Source organism: Saimiri boliviensis, chromosome 6 (genome assembly GCF_048565385.1).
Source record: "Saimiri boliviensis isolate mSaiBol1 chromosome 6, mSaiBol1.pri, whole genome shotgun sequence".
In the NCBI taxonomy this organism is placed as follows: domain Eukaryota; kingdom Metazoa; phylum Chordata; class Mammalia; order Primates; family Cebidae; genus Saimiri; species Saimiri boliviensis.
The window spans coordinates 116,506,863-116,518,809 of record NC_133454.1 but is presented as its reverse complement, the minus strand read 5'-3'; the positions used below and the strand labels follow the sequence as shown (position 1 = coordinate 116,518,809).

The window sequence follows — 11,947 nt, the reverse complement described above, 5'->3', positions numbered from 1 at the left end:
TAGCACAGAGTCAAAGATTCAGAGTTACAAAAGAATATGACTATGATTCTTGAAGATTGAATAATATAGAATCAACTTTTAAAGTTAATGTTAATCTATTTCTATGAATCAAATTTTAATGGAAGGCAGAAAACTTCAAATATCATGAATGTAATAATGAAACATTAAGTTTGCTAAATAATAGTCATTTATTTAGCACTTGCTGCAACAACAGAGTTTTTGTGCACATTACCTATTTCACCTTTATAGCAACTTTCATAGCTAATACTTTCCAGAGCCAAGATTCAATCCCAGGTTTCTCTCACTACACATGAAATTTTTGCATTTTTTCATGGCCTCATATTATACATGGCTTCATTCTGCAACTGGAACACTCTTCCTCCTACCCTTCTGCTGACCTCGGGGAAATAAAGATAAAGAAAAACATGATTCTTGATGTGTTTGTATTTTTTAAATCATTAAATCTAGAGCAACATAAAATAAGTAATAATCTGAAATGACTTCTAGATGAAACTACAGAAAACAAATTTAAAATAATTATTGATTGTTTTCCTTATTACCTAAAAATATAAGACCCCACATAAATGAATATGTCAAATGTTTTGTCCTTTATTGATATTGATAAATTTATTATCTTACTTTGAACTATCTTTATCTACCAGAAAAAATAAATCATAAACTCTATTAGAAGCTCTGTTATTTACCTCTACAAGTATAAATTCAATATTTGCTATTTTTTCTTGTTTTCTAGTAAGTGTTGGTTTTTAATTCTTAGGCATAACTCTAAATAAATCATATTTTAATGAATACACTTGATTCACATATGCAATAGTCTAGAACTGAAGTGTTTTGTTGTTGGTGTTTAGTACCTAAACAGTTTACTACAAAACAACATATATATTTTTTTGACATTGTAGTTTCTAGCTGCTAAAATATTCTTGAAATTATTTGAAATTTTCTCTTACCTGTGGAACAACAAATGCAGTTTTAGGTACTCTATGAATATGACCCATTTAGATTGTTTATATCTTTGTAATCAACCGTTGATGAAATCTACAGGCGAGGTCCCAAGAGGAATATGCCCCAATTATCTCCTGTGTCAAAATAGCAACATGATGATTTACTTAATAATCAAAAGTACATGATTCTGGAATAAGGCACAGCATGCTGCTACTTATTGCATGAATACAGTTATTTAGCCTCTGATTTCAAATGTTTCAGATTTGAATTTCCCTGATGACTACTGATGTTGAATATCTTTTCATATAACTGTCAGCCATTTGTATGTCTTCTTGGGAAAAAACTGTGTTCAAGTCCTTTGCCTATATTACAATAAGATTATTGTTACTGTTGCTATTGAGTTTATATGTTTTGATGTTAATCCCCTATTAGATATATCATTTACAAATATTTACTCCTGTTCTGTGGGATGCCTTTTTGCTTGGCTGATTGTTTTCTTCACTATGCAGAAGGCTTTAGCTTTGATGTAGTTTTACTTGTCTAATTTTGGTTTTGTTGCTTGGCTTTTTATGTTGTTGCTTGGCTTTTTATGTCATATCCAGCAAGTCCTTCCCAAGCCTAATGTCCTGAAGATTTTCCTTATGTTTTCTTATAGAGATGGTAGTTCTGGTTTTATATTTAAAATTTTAATCTACTTTGAGTTGGTTTTTTAATATGGTATAACACATGGGTCCAATTTCATTCTTTTTCATATGCATATTCAATTTTTCCTAACACCATTTGTTGAAGGGATAATCTTTTCCCCATTGCATATTCTTTTCATCCTTGTGAAAGGTCATTTGACTATATACATGTGGGATTGTTTCCAAGCTCTGTATTCTGTTCCATTTGTCTGTATGTCTGTCTTGAGTCCAGTACCATGCTATTTAATTACTGTAATTTTGTAACGTAGTTGAAATCAGAAAGTATGATGGTTTCCACTTTGTTTTCTTTCTCAAGATACCTTTGGCTATTTAAAGTCTTTTGTAATTGCATATAATTTTTGTGATTTTTTTCTATTTCTGTAAAAACTAGCACTAAGATTTTGCAGAAGATACATTGAATCTGAAGATCCCTTTGGGTAGTATGGAGATTTTAATTATTGAAGATCAAAACCACAATAATATATCCTTATACATATTTAATGACCAGTACCATGCTGTTTTGGTAACTATAGCCTTGTAATATAGTTTGAAGCCAGGTAATGTGATGCCTCCAGATTTTTTTTTTCAGTATTGTTGGGTCTCTTTTTTTGGTCCCATAATAATTTTAGGATTTATTTTTTGTACTGTGAATAATGATGATGGTAATGTAGGAAATTGCATGTGATCTGCAGATTGCTTTGGGCAGTATGGTCATTTTCACAGTATTGATTGTACCCATCCATAAGCATGAGATGTATAAGCTATTTCGTATTGCAATCAGCCGGTAAAGAGGATAAACACTAATAATGTAAAAGGCAATATATTTATGTGCAAATATAGCAAATGGATTTACAGAGACACAAACTCTTTATACTAACATTATTTTCAAATTATGAAGTGCTTATTCACAATAGAAAAGGCATAAAATCAATCTAAATGTCTATCAGTGGTAGACCAGATGAAGAAAATGTGGTACATATACATCATGAAACATTGCGAAACTATTTTAAAAAGAGAGATTTGTCAGGTTTGTCAAAGATCAGATGGTTGTAGATATGTTGTGTTACCTCCGAGGCCTCTGTTCTGTTCCATTGATCTATATCTCTGTTTTGGTACCAGTACCATGCTGTTTTGATTACTATAGCCTTGTAGTATACTTTGAAGTCTGGTAATGTGATGCCTCCCGCTTTGTTCTTTTTGCTTAGAATTGACTTGGCTATGTGGGTTCTCTTTGGTTCCATATGAAGTTTAAGGTGTTTTTTTCCAGTTCTGTGAAGAAGGTCATTGGTAGCTTGATGGGGATAGCGTTGAATCTGTAAATTACTTTGGGCAATATGGACATTTTCATGATATTGATTCTTCCTAACCATGAACATGGAATGTTTCTCCAACTGTTGTGTCCTCTCTTATTTTGTTGAGCAGTGGTTTGTAGTTCTCATTGAAGAGGTCCTTTATGTTCCTTGTTAGTTGTATTCCTAGGTATTTTATTCTCTTTGTGGCAATTGTGAATGGCAGTTCATTCTTGATTTGGCTCTCTTTAAATCTGTTACTGGTGTATAGGAAAGCTTGTGATTTTGCACATTGATTTTGTATCCTGCGACTTTGCTGAAGTTGCTTATCAGTTTCAGGAGATTTTGGGCTGAGATTATGGGGTCTTCTAGATAGACAATCATGTCATCTGCAAATAGAGACAATTTGACAAACCTGACAAAAACAAGCAATGGGGAAAGGATTCCATGTTTAATAAATGATGTTGGGAAAACTGGTTAGCCATGTGCAGAAAGCAGAAATTGGACCCCTTCCTGACACCTTACACCGAAATTAACTCCAGATGGATTAAAGACTTAAACATCAGACCTAACACCATAAAAACCCTAGAAGAAAATCTAGGCAAAACCATTCAGGACATAGGTGTAGGCAAGGACTTCATGACCAAAACACCAAAAGCATTGACAACAAAAGCCAAAATAGACAAATGCTTCTGCATAGCTTCTGCAGAGCAAAAGAAACAGTGATTAGAGTGAATTGGCAACCAACAGAATGGGAAAAGATTTTTGCAATCTACCCATCTGACAAAGGGCTGATATCCAGAATTTACAAAGAACTAAAACAGATTTACAAGAAAACAAACAAAAAAAAACCAAGCCCATTCAAAAATGGGCAAAGGATACAAACAGATACTTTACAAAAGAAGACATACATGAGGCCAACAAACATATGACAAAATGCTCATCATCACTGGTCATCAGAGAAATGCAAATCAAAACTACATTGAGATACCATCTCATGCCAGTTAGAATGACGATCATTAAAAAATCTGGAGACAACAGATGCTGGAGAGGATGTGGAGAAAAAGGAACACTTTTACACTGTTGGTGGGAGTGAAAATTAGTTCAACCATTGTGGAAGACAGTGTGGCGATTCCTCAGGGACCTAGAAATAAAAATTTCATTTGACCCAGCTATCCCATTATGGGGTATATATCCAAAGGATTATAAATCGTTCTGCTATAAGGACACATGCACACGAATGTTCATTGCAGCACTGTTTACAATAGCAAAGACCTGGAACCAACCCAAATACTCATCAGTGATAGACTGGACAGGGAAAATGTGGCACATATACACCATGGAATGTTATGCAGCCAGCAAAAACGATGAGTTCGTGTCCTTTGTAGGGACATGAATGAACCTGGAAACCATCATTCTCAGCAAACTGACACAAGAGCAGAAAATCAAACACCGCATGTTCTCACTCATAGGTGGGTGTTGAACAATGAGAACATATGGACACGGGGAGGGAACCATCAAACACTGGGTCCGTTGGGGGAAAATGGGGGAGGGATGGGGGGGTGGGGAGGTGGGGAGAGATAGCATGGGGAGAAATGACAGATATAGCTGAGGGGAAGGAAGGCAGCAAACCACACTGCCATGTGTGTACCTATGCAACAATCTTGCATGTTCTTCACATGTACCCCAAAACCTAAAATGCAATAAAAAAAAGAAGCTCTAACCTTGAATTTAAGACTAAAATATGTTCCTCACTATTTAAATGTAAGAAAGAGGATTCTATTTAATGTGAAGTTTATTACAAATTTAATCACATACTTTAAATGGGTGAAGGAAGTAATAAGTATGTTGTTTTAGCAATAGTTTATAAAAACAATTGTATTACTTGTTATTGGATGGTTTTTTATTTTATAGAAGTCTCAGAAATTATTTAAGAATTATAGTAAAAAGCTAACCATAATTCATTTTTGATATAAATACATCACAAAAATATACCCAAGGACTTCACAGGCATAATGATCAAATGATCATATAAATTGGCATATCTGACATTGGCATTGTTAAAATTTGAAAAATAATAATGATTAAAAATAAACTGCACAGGCCGAAATGAACAAATTGGTGATGTTTGTTTCAGGAAAGAAAAGTGAAAAACAAAAACGAAAATAAATGAAAAATGAACACCAAATTACTTTGGTATGCGAACAAGGTGTGTCTACCTCTAGAATCAAATCTCTTGTGTCTGCCACCATTCTGTAAGTAGTAAGGCAGTAGGATAAATGCCAATTTAAAAAAAAAAAAACAGTTTGAAATGGTTTGGTCAAAAAGACTGTCTCAAATGACAAATTTTAATGAAAGCCTAACTTATGGCATTTTCTAGTTATCTGGACATATTTAAATATTAAATAAATTCCATATTGTTTTCCTCATTTCAATACAACCCAATTTTATAATGTAGATACGATTGTTCCCATTTTTTAAATTAGGAAAATAAAGTCATTCAATAGACTTTACAAAACTTAGGAATAGCACTCAGTCTTTATGAATTTTGAAACAATATTAAAAACAGAGGGCAGTACATTTGGTAGAAAATGAACAGGAAATTAAACAGATTAAATAGACATATTTTTAACAAGATAGATTTAGCCCATGTTTGAATAAAATAATTTATTTAATTACAGTAATGCATCCATTTGGACACAGTTTTATCACCACCTATGCATTCACTGACAAGGATTTCATGTTGCTTTTCCAAGAAACAAACATGAGGATATAAGTGGATATGAGCTCTATTTTCACAGGCTATTGCCTTTAGAACATATAAATAATAGTTACAATGTCAGAGTTGCCTTTACATATGGATTTATACAAGCTTCAACTCAACAATTTTACTGAAGTCACCATGTTTCTATTAATGAGCTTCACAGAAGAATTTGAGGTGCAAGTCTTCCTATTTTTTTATTTTTAGCAATGTATCTTTTCACTTTAATAGGAAACTTAGGGCTGGTTGTATTGGTCATTGGGTATTCCCAGCTCCACAACCCCATGTACTATTTTCTTACTGTTTTATCGTTCTTGGATGTCTGCTATTCCACAGTTGTCACTCCCAAAATGTTGGTCAATTTCCTGGCAAAAAATAAATCTATTTCATTTATTGGATGTGCAACACAAATGTTTCTTGCTTGTGCTTTTGGAACCACAAAATGCTTTCTCTTGGCTGCAATGGCTTATGATCACTATGTAGCTAGCCATCTACAACCTGCTCCTGTATTCAGTGAACATGTCACCCAGAGTCTACGTGCCATTCACCACTGCTTCCTACGTTGCTGGTATTCTGCATGCTACTATACATACGGTGGCTACATTTAGCCTGTCCTTCTGTGGATCCAATGAAATTCGGCATGTCTTCTGTGATATCCCTCCTCTCCTTACTATTTCTTGTTCTGACACTCACACAAACCAGTTTCTACTCTTCTACTTTGTGGGCTCTATTGAGATAGTCACTATCCTGACTGTCCTGATCTCCCACTTTTTCATTCTGTTGGCCATTCTGAAGATGCATTCTGCGGAAGGGAGGAGAAAAATCTTCTCCACCTGTGGGGCTCACCTAACTGGAGTGTCAATTTATCATGGGACAATCCTCTTCATGTACGTGAGACCAAGTTCCAGCTATGTTTTGGAGCATGACATGATAGTGTCGATATTTTATACCATTGTGATTCCCATGCTGAATCCCATCATCTACAGTTTGAGGAACAAAGATGTAAAAGAGGCAATGAAAAAAATGTTTGGAAAAAATCAGGATACCAATAATGTATACTTTCATACTAAAAAATAGATTTAAAAAAATTAAGAGTGATTGATACTCTTTACCACAATATCAAGAGTGTGTCATTGTGATGTTATGATGTATGTTGGTTTTCATCTAGGGTTCCTGGCTCATAATTCCCATAGCCTTTGTTACAGTCTTTTGTTATTATGTTGGATGTTTTAGACCTCAGGGGCAGGCCTCTTACCTTCTCCTGCCCTCCTTCCACTTGTCCCAGGGCAGGATTCCAATGTTTGCCTTACTGATTGTGAGTCTTATGACTCTCCCATGAGAGAATACCACCCTACGCTCTGGGGGAAGGAATGTTGATACCTTGTAGCTTCCATAAAACCTAGGAGGATAGGTTTCATTGAGCTTCTGGATAGCAGAACAGGTGAAAATTCCTTCCTAGAGGGTGGCAAGGTCAGGGAGGGTGTGGAAGCTTTGCACCCCTTTCTTTATGCATTGCTCTACACATGCCTTCCCCTGTATCCTTTGCAATACCCTTTATCATAAGCCAGTAACATGTTTCCCTGAGTTTTGTGAGCTGCTTCAGTAATTTAATGAAACCCAAAGAGTGGGTTATGGAAATTCCAACTTGAAGCTGGTTGGTCAGAAATTTCAGAGATCTGGACTGAAACCCCTCCTTTCCTTGCTATTTCTGGTTCTGATACTCTCACAAATCAGCTTCTACTTCAAGTATTGTTGGGGGGCTAGTTTTGGGAAACTGAATCCTCAACTATGGAATCTGACACTATCTCTGGATAGACACTGTTGCAACTGAATTAGAGGATACCAAGTTGATGTCTACTGCATGGTGTAGGAGAAATCCCCACACAGAATTCTTCTGTGGGTCACAGAATTCTTCTGTGTTGATGATTATTGTGGTATGACAGTTGAGGAAAAGCCTGGTTAGCAAGAGTTATCCCTAGACAATAATGAAAAATTTTAATTTATTAGTGTAATTCTGTTTTTCTTGGATGTTTTAAAATAAAGGTCATAGGTGGCCATGTACCTATGCTGTTCTAACATGTGGAAAAATATGTGCCATCTGTTTTCTTTTTACTATGTTTATGTGTGGTGTTGCTTCTGAGGCCTCTGTTCTGTTCCATTTGTCTATGTCTCTGTTTTGGTACCAGGACCATGCTGTTTTGATTACTGTGTCCTTGTTTGAAGTCAGGTAGTGTGATGCCTCCAGCTTTGTTCTTTTTGCTTAGGATTGTCTTGGCTATGCGGGCTCTTTTTTGGTTCCATATGAAGTTTAAGGTGGTTTGTTCCAGTTCTATGAAGAAGGTCAGTGGTAGCTTGATGGGGATAGCATTGAATCTATAAATTACTTTTGGAAGTATGGCCATTTTCAGTATATTGATTCTTCCTAACCATGAGCATGAAATGTTTTTCCATCTGTTTGTGTCCTCTTATGTCCTTGAGCAGTGGTTTGTAGTTCTCCTTGAAGAGGTCCTTCATGTCCTTTGTTAGTTGTATTCCTAGGTATTTTATTCTTTTTGTAGCAATTGTGAATGGAAGTTCACTCATGATTTGATTCTCTGTCTGTTATTGGTGTATAGGAATGCTTATAATTTTTTCACACTGCTTTTTTATTCTGAGAGTTTGCTGAAGTTGCTTATCATCTTAAGGAGATTTTGGGCTGAGACAATGGGATCTTCTAAATATACAGTCATGTCATCTGTAAATAGAGATAATTTGACTTCCTCTTTTTTTATTTGAATACCCTTTATTTCTTTTTCTTGCCTGATTATTCTGGCTAGAACTTCCAATATTATGTTGAATTAGAATGGTGAGAGAAGGCACCTTTGTCTAGTGCCAGTTTTCAAAGGGAATGCTTCTAGTTTTTGCCCATTCAGTATGATACTGGCTGTGGGTTTGTTGTAAATAGCTTTTATTATTTTAAGGTAGGTTCCATCGATACCTAGTTTATTAAGAGTTTTTAGCATAAAGCGCTGTTGAATTTTGTCAAAGGCCTTCTCTGCATCTATTGAGATAATCATGTGGTTTTTGTCTTTGGTTCTATTTATGTGATGGATTATGTTTATAGATTTGTGTATGTTGAACCAGCCTTGCATCCCAGGGAAGAAGCCGACTTGATTGTGATGGATAAGCTTTTTGATGTGCTGTTCGATTCAGTTTGCCAATTTTTTATTGAAGATTTTGGCATTAATGATCATCATGGATATTGGCCTGAAATTTTCTTTTTTAGTGTGTCTCTGCTGGGTTTTGGTATCAGTACGATGTTGGTCTCATAAAATGAGTTAGGGAAGATTCCCTCTTTTTGTATTGCTTGGAATCATTTCAGAAGGAATGATACCAGCTCCTCTTTGTATGTCTGGTAGAATTCAGTTGTGAACCCATCTGGACCTGACTTATTTTGGTTGGTAGGCTATTAATTGCTGCATCTACTTTAGACCTTGTTATTGGTCTATTCAGGGATTCAACTTCTTTCTGGTTTAGTCTTGGGAGGGCGTAAGTGTCCAGACATTTATTCATTTTTTTCTAGATTTACTGGTTTATGTGCATAAAGTTGTTTGTAGTAATCTTTGATGGTAGTTTGTGTTTCTGTGGAATTGGTGGTGATATCCCCTGTATTATTTTTTATTGCATCTATTTGATTCTTCTCTCTTTTCTTTTTTATTAGTCTGGCTAGTGGTCTATCTATTTTGTTGAACTTTTCAAAAACCAGCTCCTGGATTTATTAATTTTTTGAAAGGTTTTGGGGCCCCTCTATCTCCTTCAGTTCTGCTCTGATTTTAGTTATTTCTTGCCTTCTGCTAGCTTTTGAATTTGTTCAGTCTTGTTCCTCTAGCTCTTTTAATTTTGATGATACGGTGTTGAATTTACACCTTTCCTTGCTTCTCACATGGACATTTATTGCTATAAATTTCCCTCTAGACACTGCCTTAAATCTGCCCCAGAGATTCTGGTAAGTTGTGTCTTCATCTCATTGGTTTCAAAGAACAATTTTATTTCTGTTTCATTATTTATCCAGTAGTCATTCAGAAGCAGTTTGTTCAGTTTTCATGTTGTTGTGTGGCTTTGAGTGAGTTTCTTAATCCTGACTTCTAATTTGATTGCACTGTGGTTTGAGAGACTAATTGTTATGATTTCTGTTCTTTTGCATTTGCTAAGGAGTGATTTACTTCTAATTATGTGGTCAATTTTAGAGTAAGTGCAATGTGGTGCTGAGAAAAATGTATAATCTGTGGATTTGTGTTGGAGTGTTCTGTAGATGTCTATCAGGTCTGGTTGCTATCCTAGTATTGCTGAAACCTAATAGTGGGAATAAAATCTCCCATGATCTTCTATTTGTTCAGGCTAATATGATAGAGTGGTATATTTAACTCTCAATTTAATAAAACTTTACTCAGTGTATCTCAGTTCAATTACTTTTCTCTCAGAAAATATCCTTTTGACTTACTCTATTCCCATGTGGCCTCTTTTTCTTATCACTTAGTAGTTTGTATTTAGATCTACAGCTATGCTGATATTGTAACTTTTATAAAGACAGGTATTGTGTCTGTTTGACATCAGAATTATATCTCTAAAGTATAAAAGAGCACCTAGAAAAAGTAGTTTATTGACAAAAAATGTTTATTGACTTAATGATGAGTTAATGAATTAGTTAGATATGTTCTTATGTGCTTAGTGTTCAATGCTCTTAGATTTGTTCTTTTCTGTTTATTAACATTATAGTGTATATCTTCTGCCTTTTTGCAGATGTTTTGCTACTCATATTCCAACTTCATTCTCCCCTCCACAACCACAAGCTCAGCTCTGAAGTTTTAAAATTTTCAATAAAGCTTCAGATGGGGGAAATGTTGGGGCTCAGAACACCATACCTTGAAGTATGGTACCTTGGATACTGAGTGCTTTGAACCAAATAAGACTGAAAGGTCTTCAGAATCTAGGTTTTTTGACTTTCTTCTACCTTCCTTTCTTCTGTGTCCCCTTTTCTCCCAAGGAAGGCCTTAAAAACTGGAGTTTCTCTTCCACAAGTTAAGTCATAGAAAATAGAATTCCTGTCTCCAAAGTAAGAAAAAATAAAAAACACCCTAACCTTCTGATTTCAGTGTAGGAGCTCATTGAAAAGAAATTATCTGATCTGTGTTGTCTGAAAGTTGGTCATAGACCCACATTTCAGAAGGGTCCTGTCCTATACCTAAGGTAAGGAAATGCTACACAGATAGGCAAAGAAGAATCTGAACACAGGGCTTGCTAGGTTACCGTCCTCCCACAGTCTTTTGCCATCAGATTATGTCCTTTTATCCAGTTCCATTTCTACATAGCTATTTGTTCTTCACTGAACCTATGTATAAAACCAGACAATTTTCCCTGTATCTCTGGATTGCCATTTCTGCAGGCTCCCATTTCACATAAATTTTTTTTTTTTTAAGTTCATGAATTTATGGTTTATTGGTTTTTGACAGAGGTGCCAGGAGCACACAATGGAGAAAGGACAGTCTCTTCAGTAAAGGGTATTGGGAAACTGGGTGTCCAGAAGAATGGAGCTGGAGCCTCCTTCACACCATGGACCACAGCAATTTAAAATAGACTAGAGAGGATACAAACAGATGGAGAAACATTCCATGTTCATGGTTAGGAAGAATCAACATTGTGAAAATGGCCATACTGCCCAAAGTAATTTACAGATTCAACGCTATTCCCATCAAGCTACCAATGACCTTCTTCACAGAACTGGAAAAAAACACCTTAAACTTCATATGGAACCAAAAGAGAGCCCGCATAGCCAAGTCAATTCTAAGCAAAAAGAACAAAGCGGGAGGCATCACACTACCAGACTTCAAACTATACTACAAGGCTACAGTAATCAAAACAGCATGGTACTGGTACCAAAACAGAGATATAGACCAATGGAACAGAACAGAGGTCTCGGAGGAAATACAACATACCCACAACCATCTGATCTTCGACAAACCTGACAAAAACAAGCAATGGGGAAAGGACTCCCTGTTTAATAAATGGTGTTGGGAAAACTGGCTAGCCATGTGCAGAAAGCAGAAACAGGACCCCTTCCTGACACCTTACACCAAAATTAACTCCAGATGGATTAAAGACTTAAACATCAGACCTATTACCATAAAAACCTTAGAAGAAAATCTAGGCAAAAGCCAAAATGGACAAATGGGACCTAATCAAACTCCACAGCTTCTGCACGGCAAAAGAAACAGTCA

At 35.6% G+C, this 11,947-nt stretch overlaps 1 protein-coding gene across 1 annotated transcript; it reads left to right on the top strand.

Moving 5' to 3' along the window:
- Positions 1 to 5,714: 5,714 nt before the first annotated feature.
- On the top strand, positions 5,715 to 6,770 carry LOC101044651 (olfactory receptor 5T1). Its single transcript, XM_010337560.3, is given in 3 exon segments — positions 5,715 to 5,886; positions 5,889 to 6,178; positions 6,180 to 6,770. Coding segments are annotated over 3 exon segments (999 nt in total). The 5' UTR covers positions 5,715 to 5,768.
- The last annotated feature ends 5,177 nt before the right edge of the window (positions 6,771 to 11,947 follow it).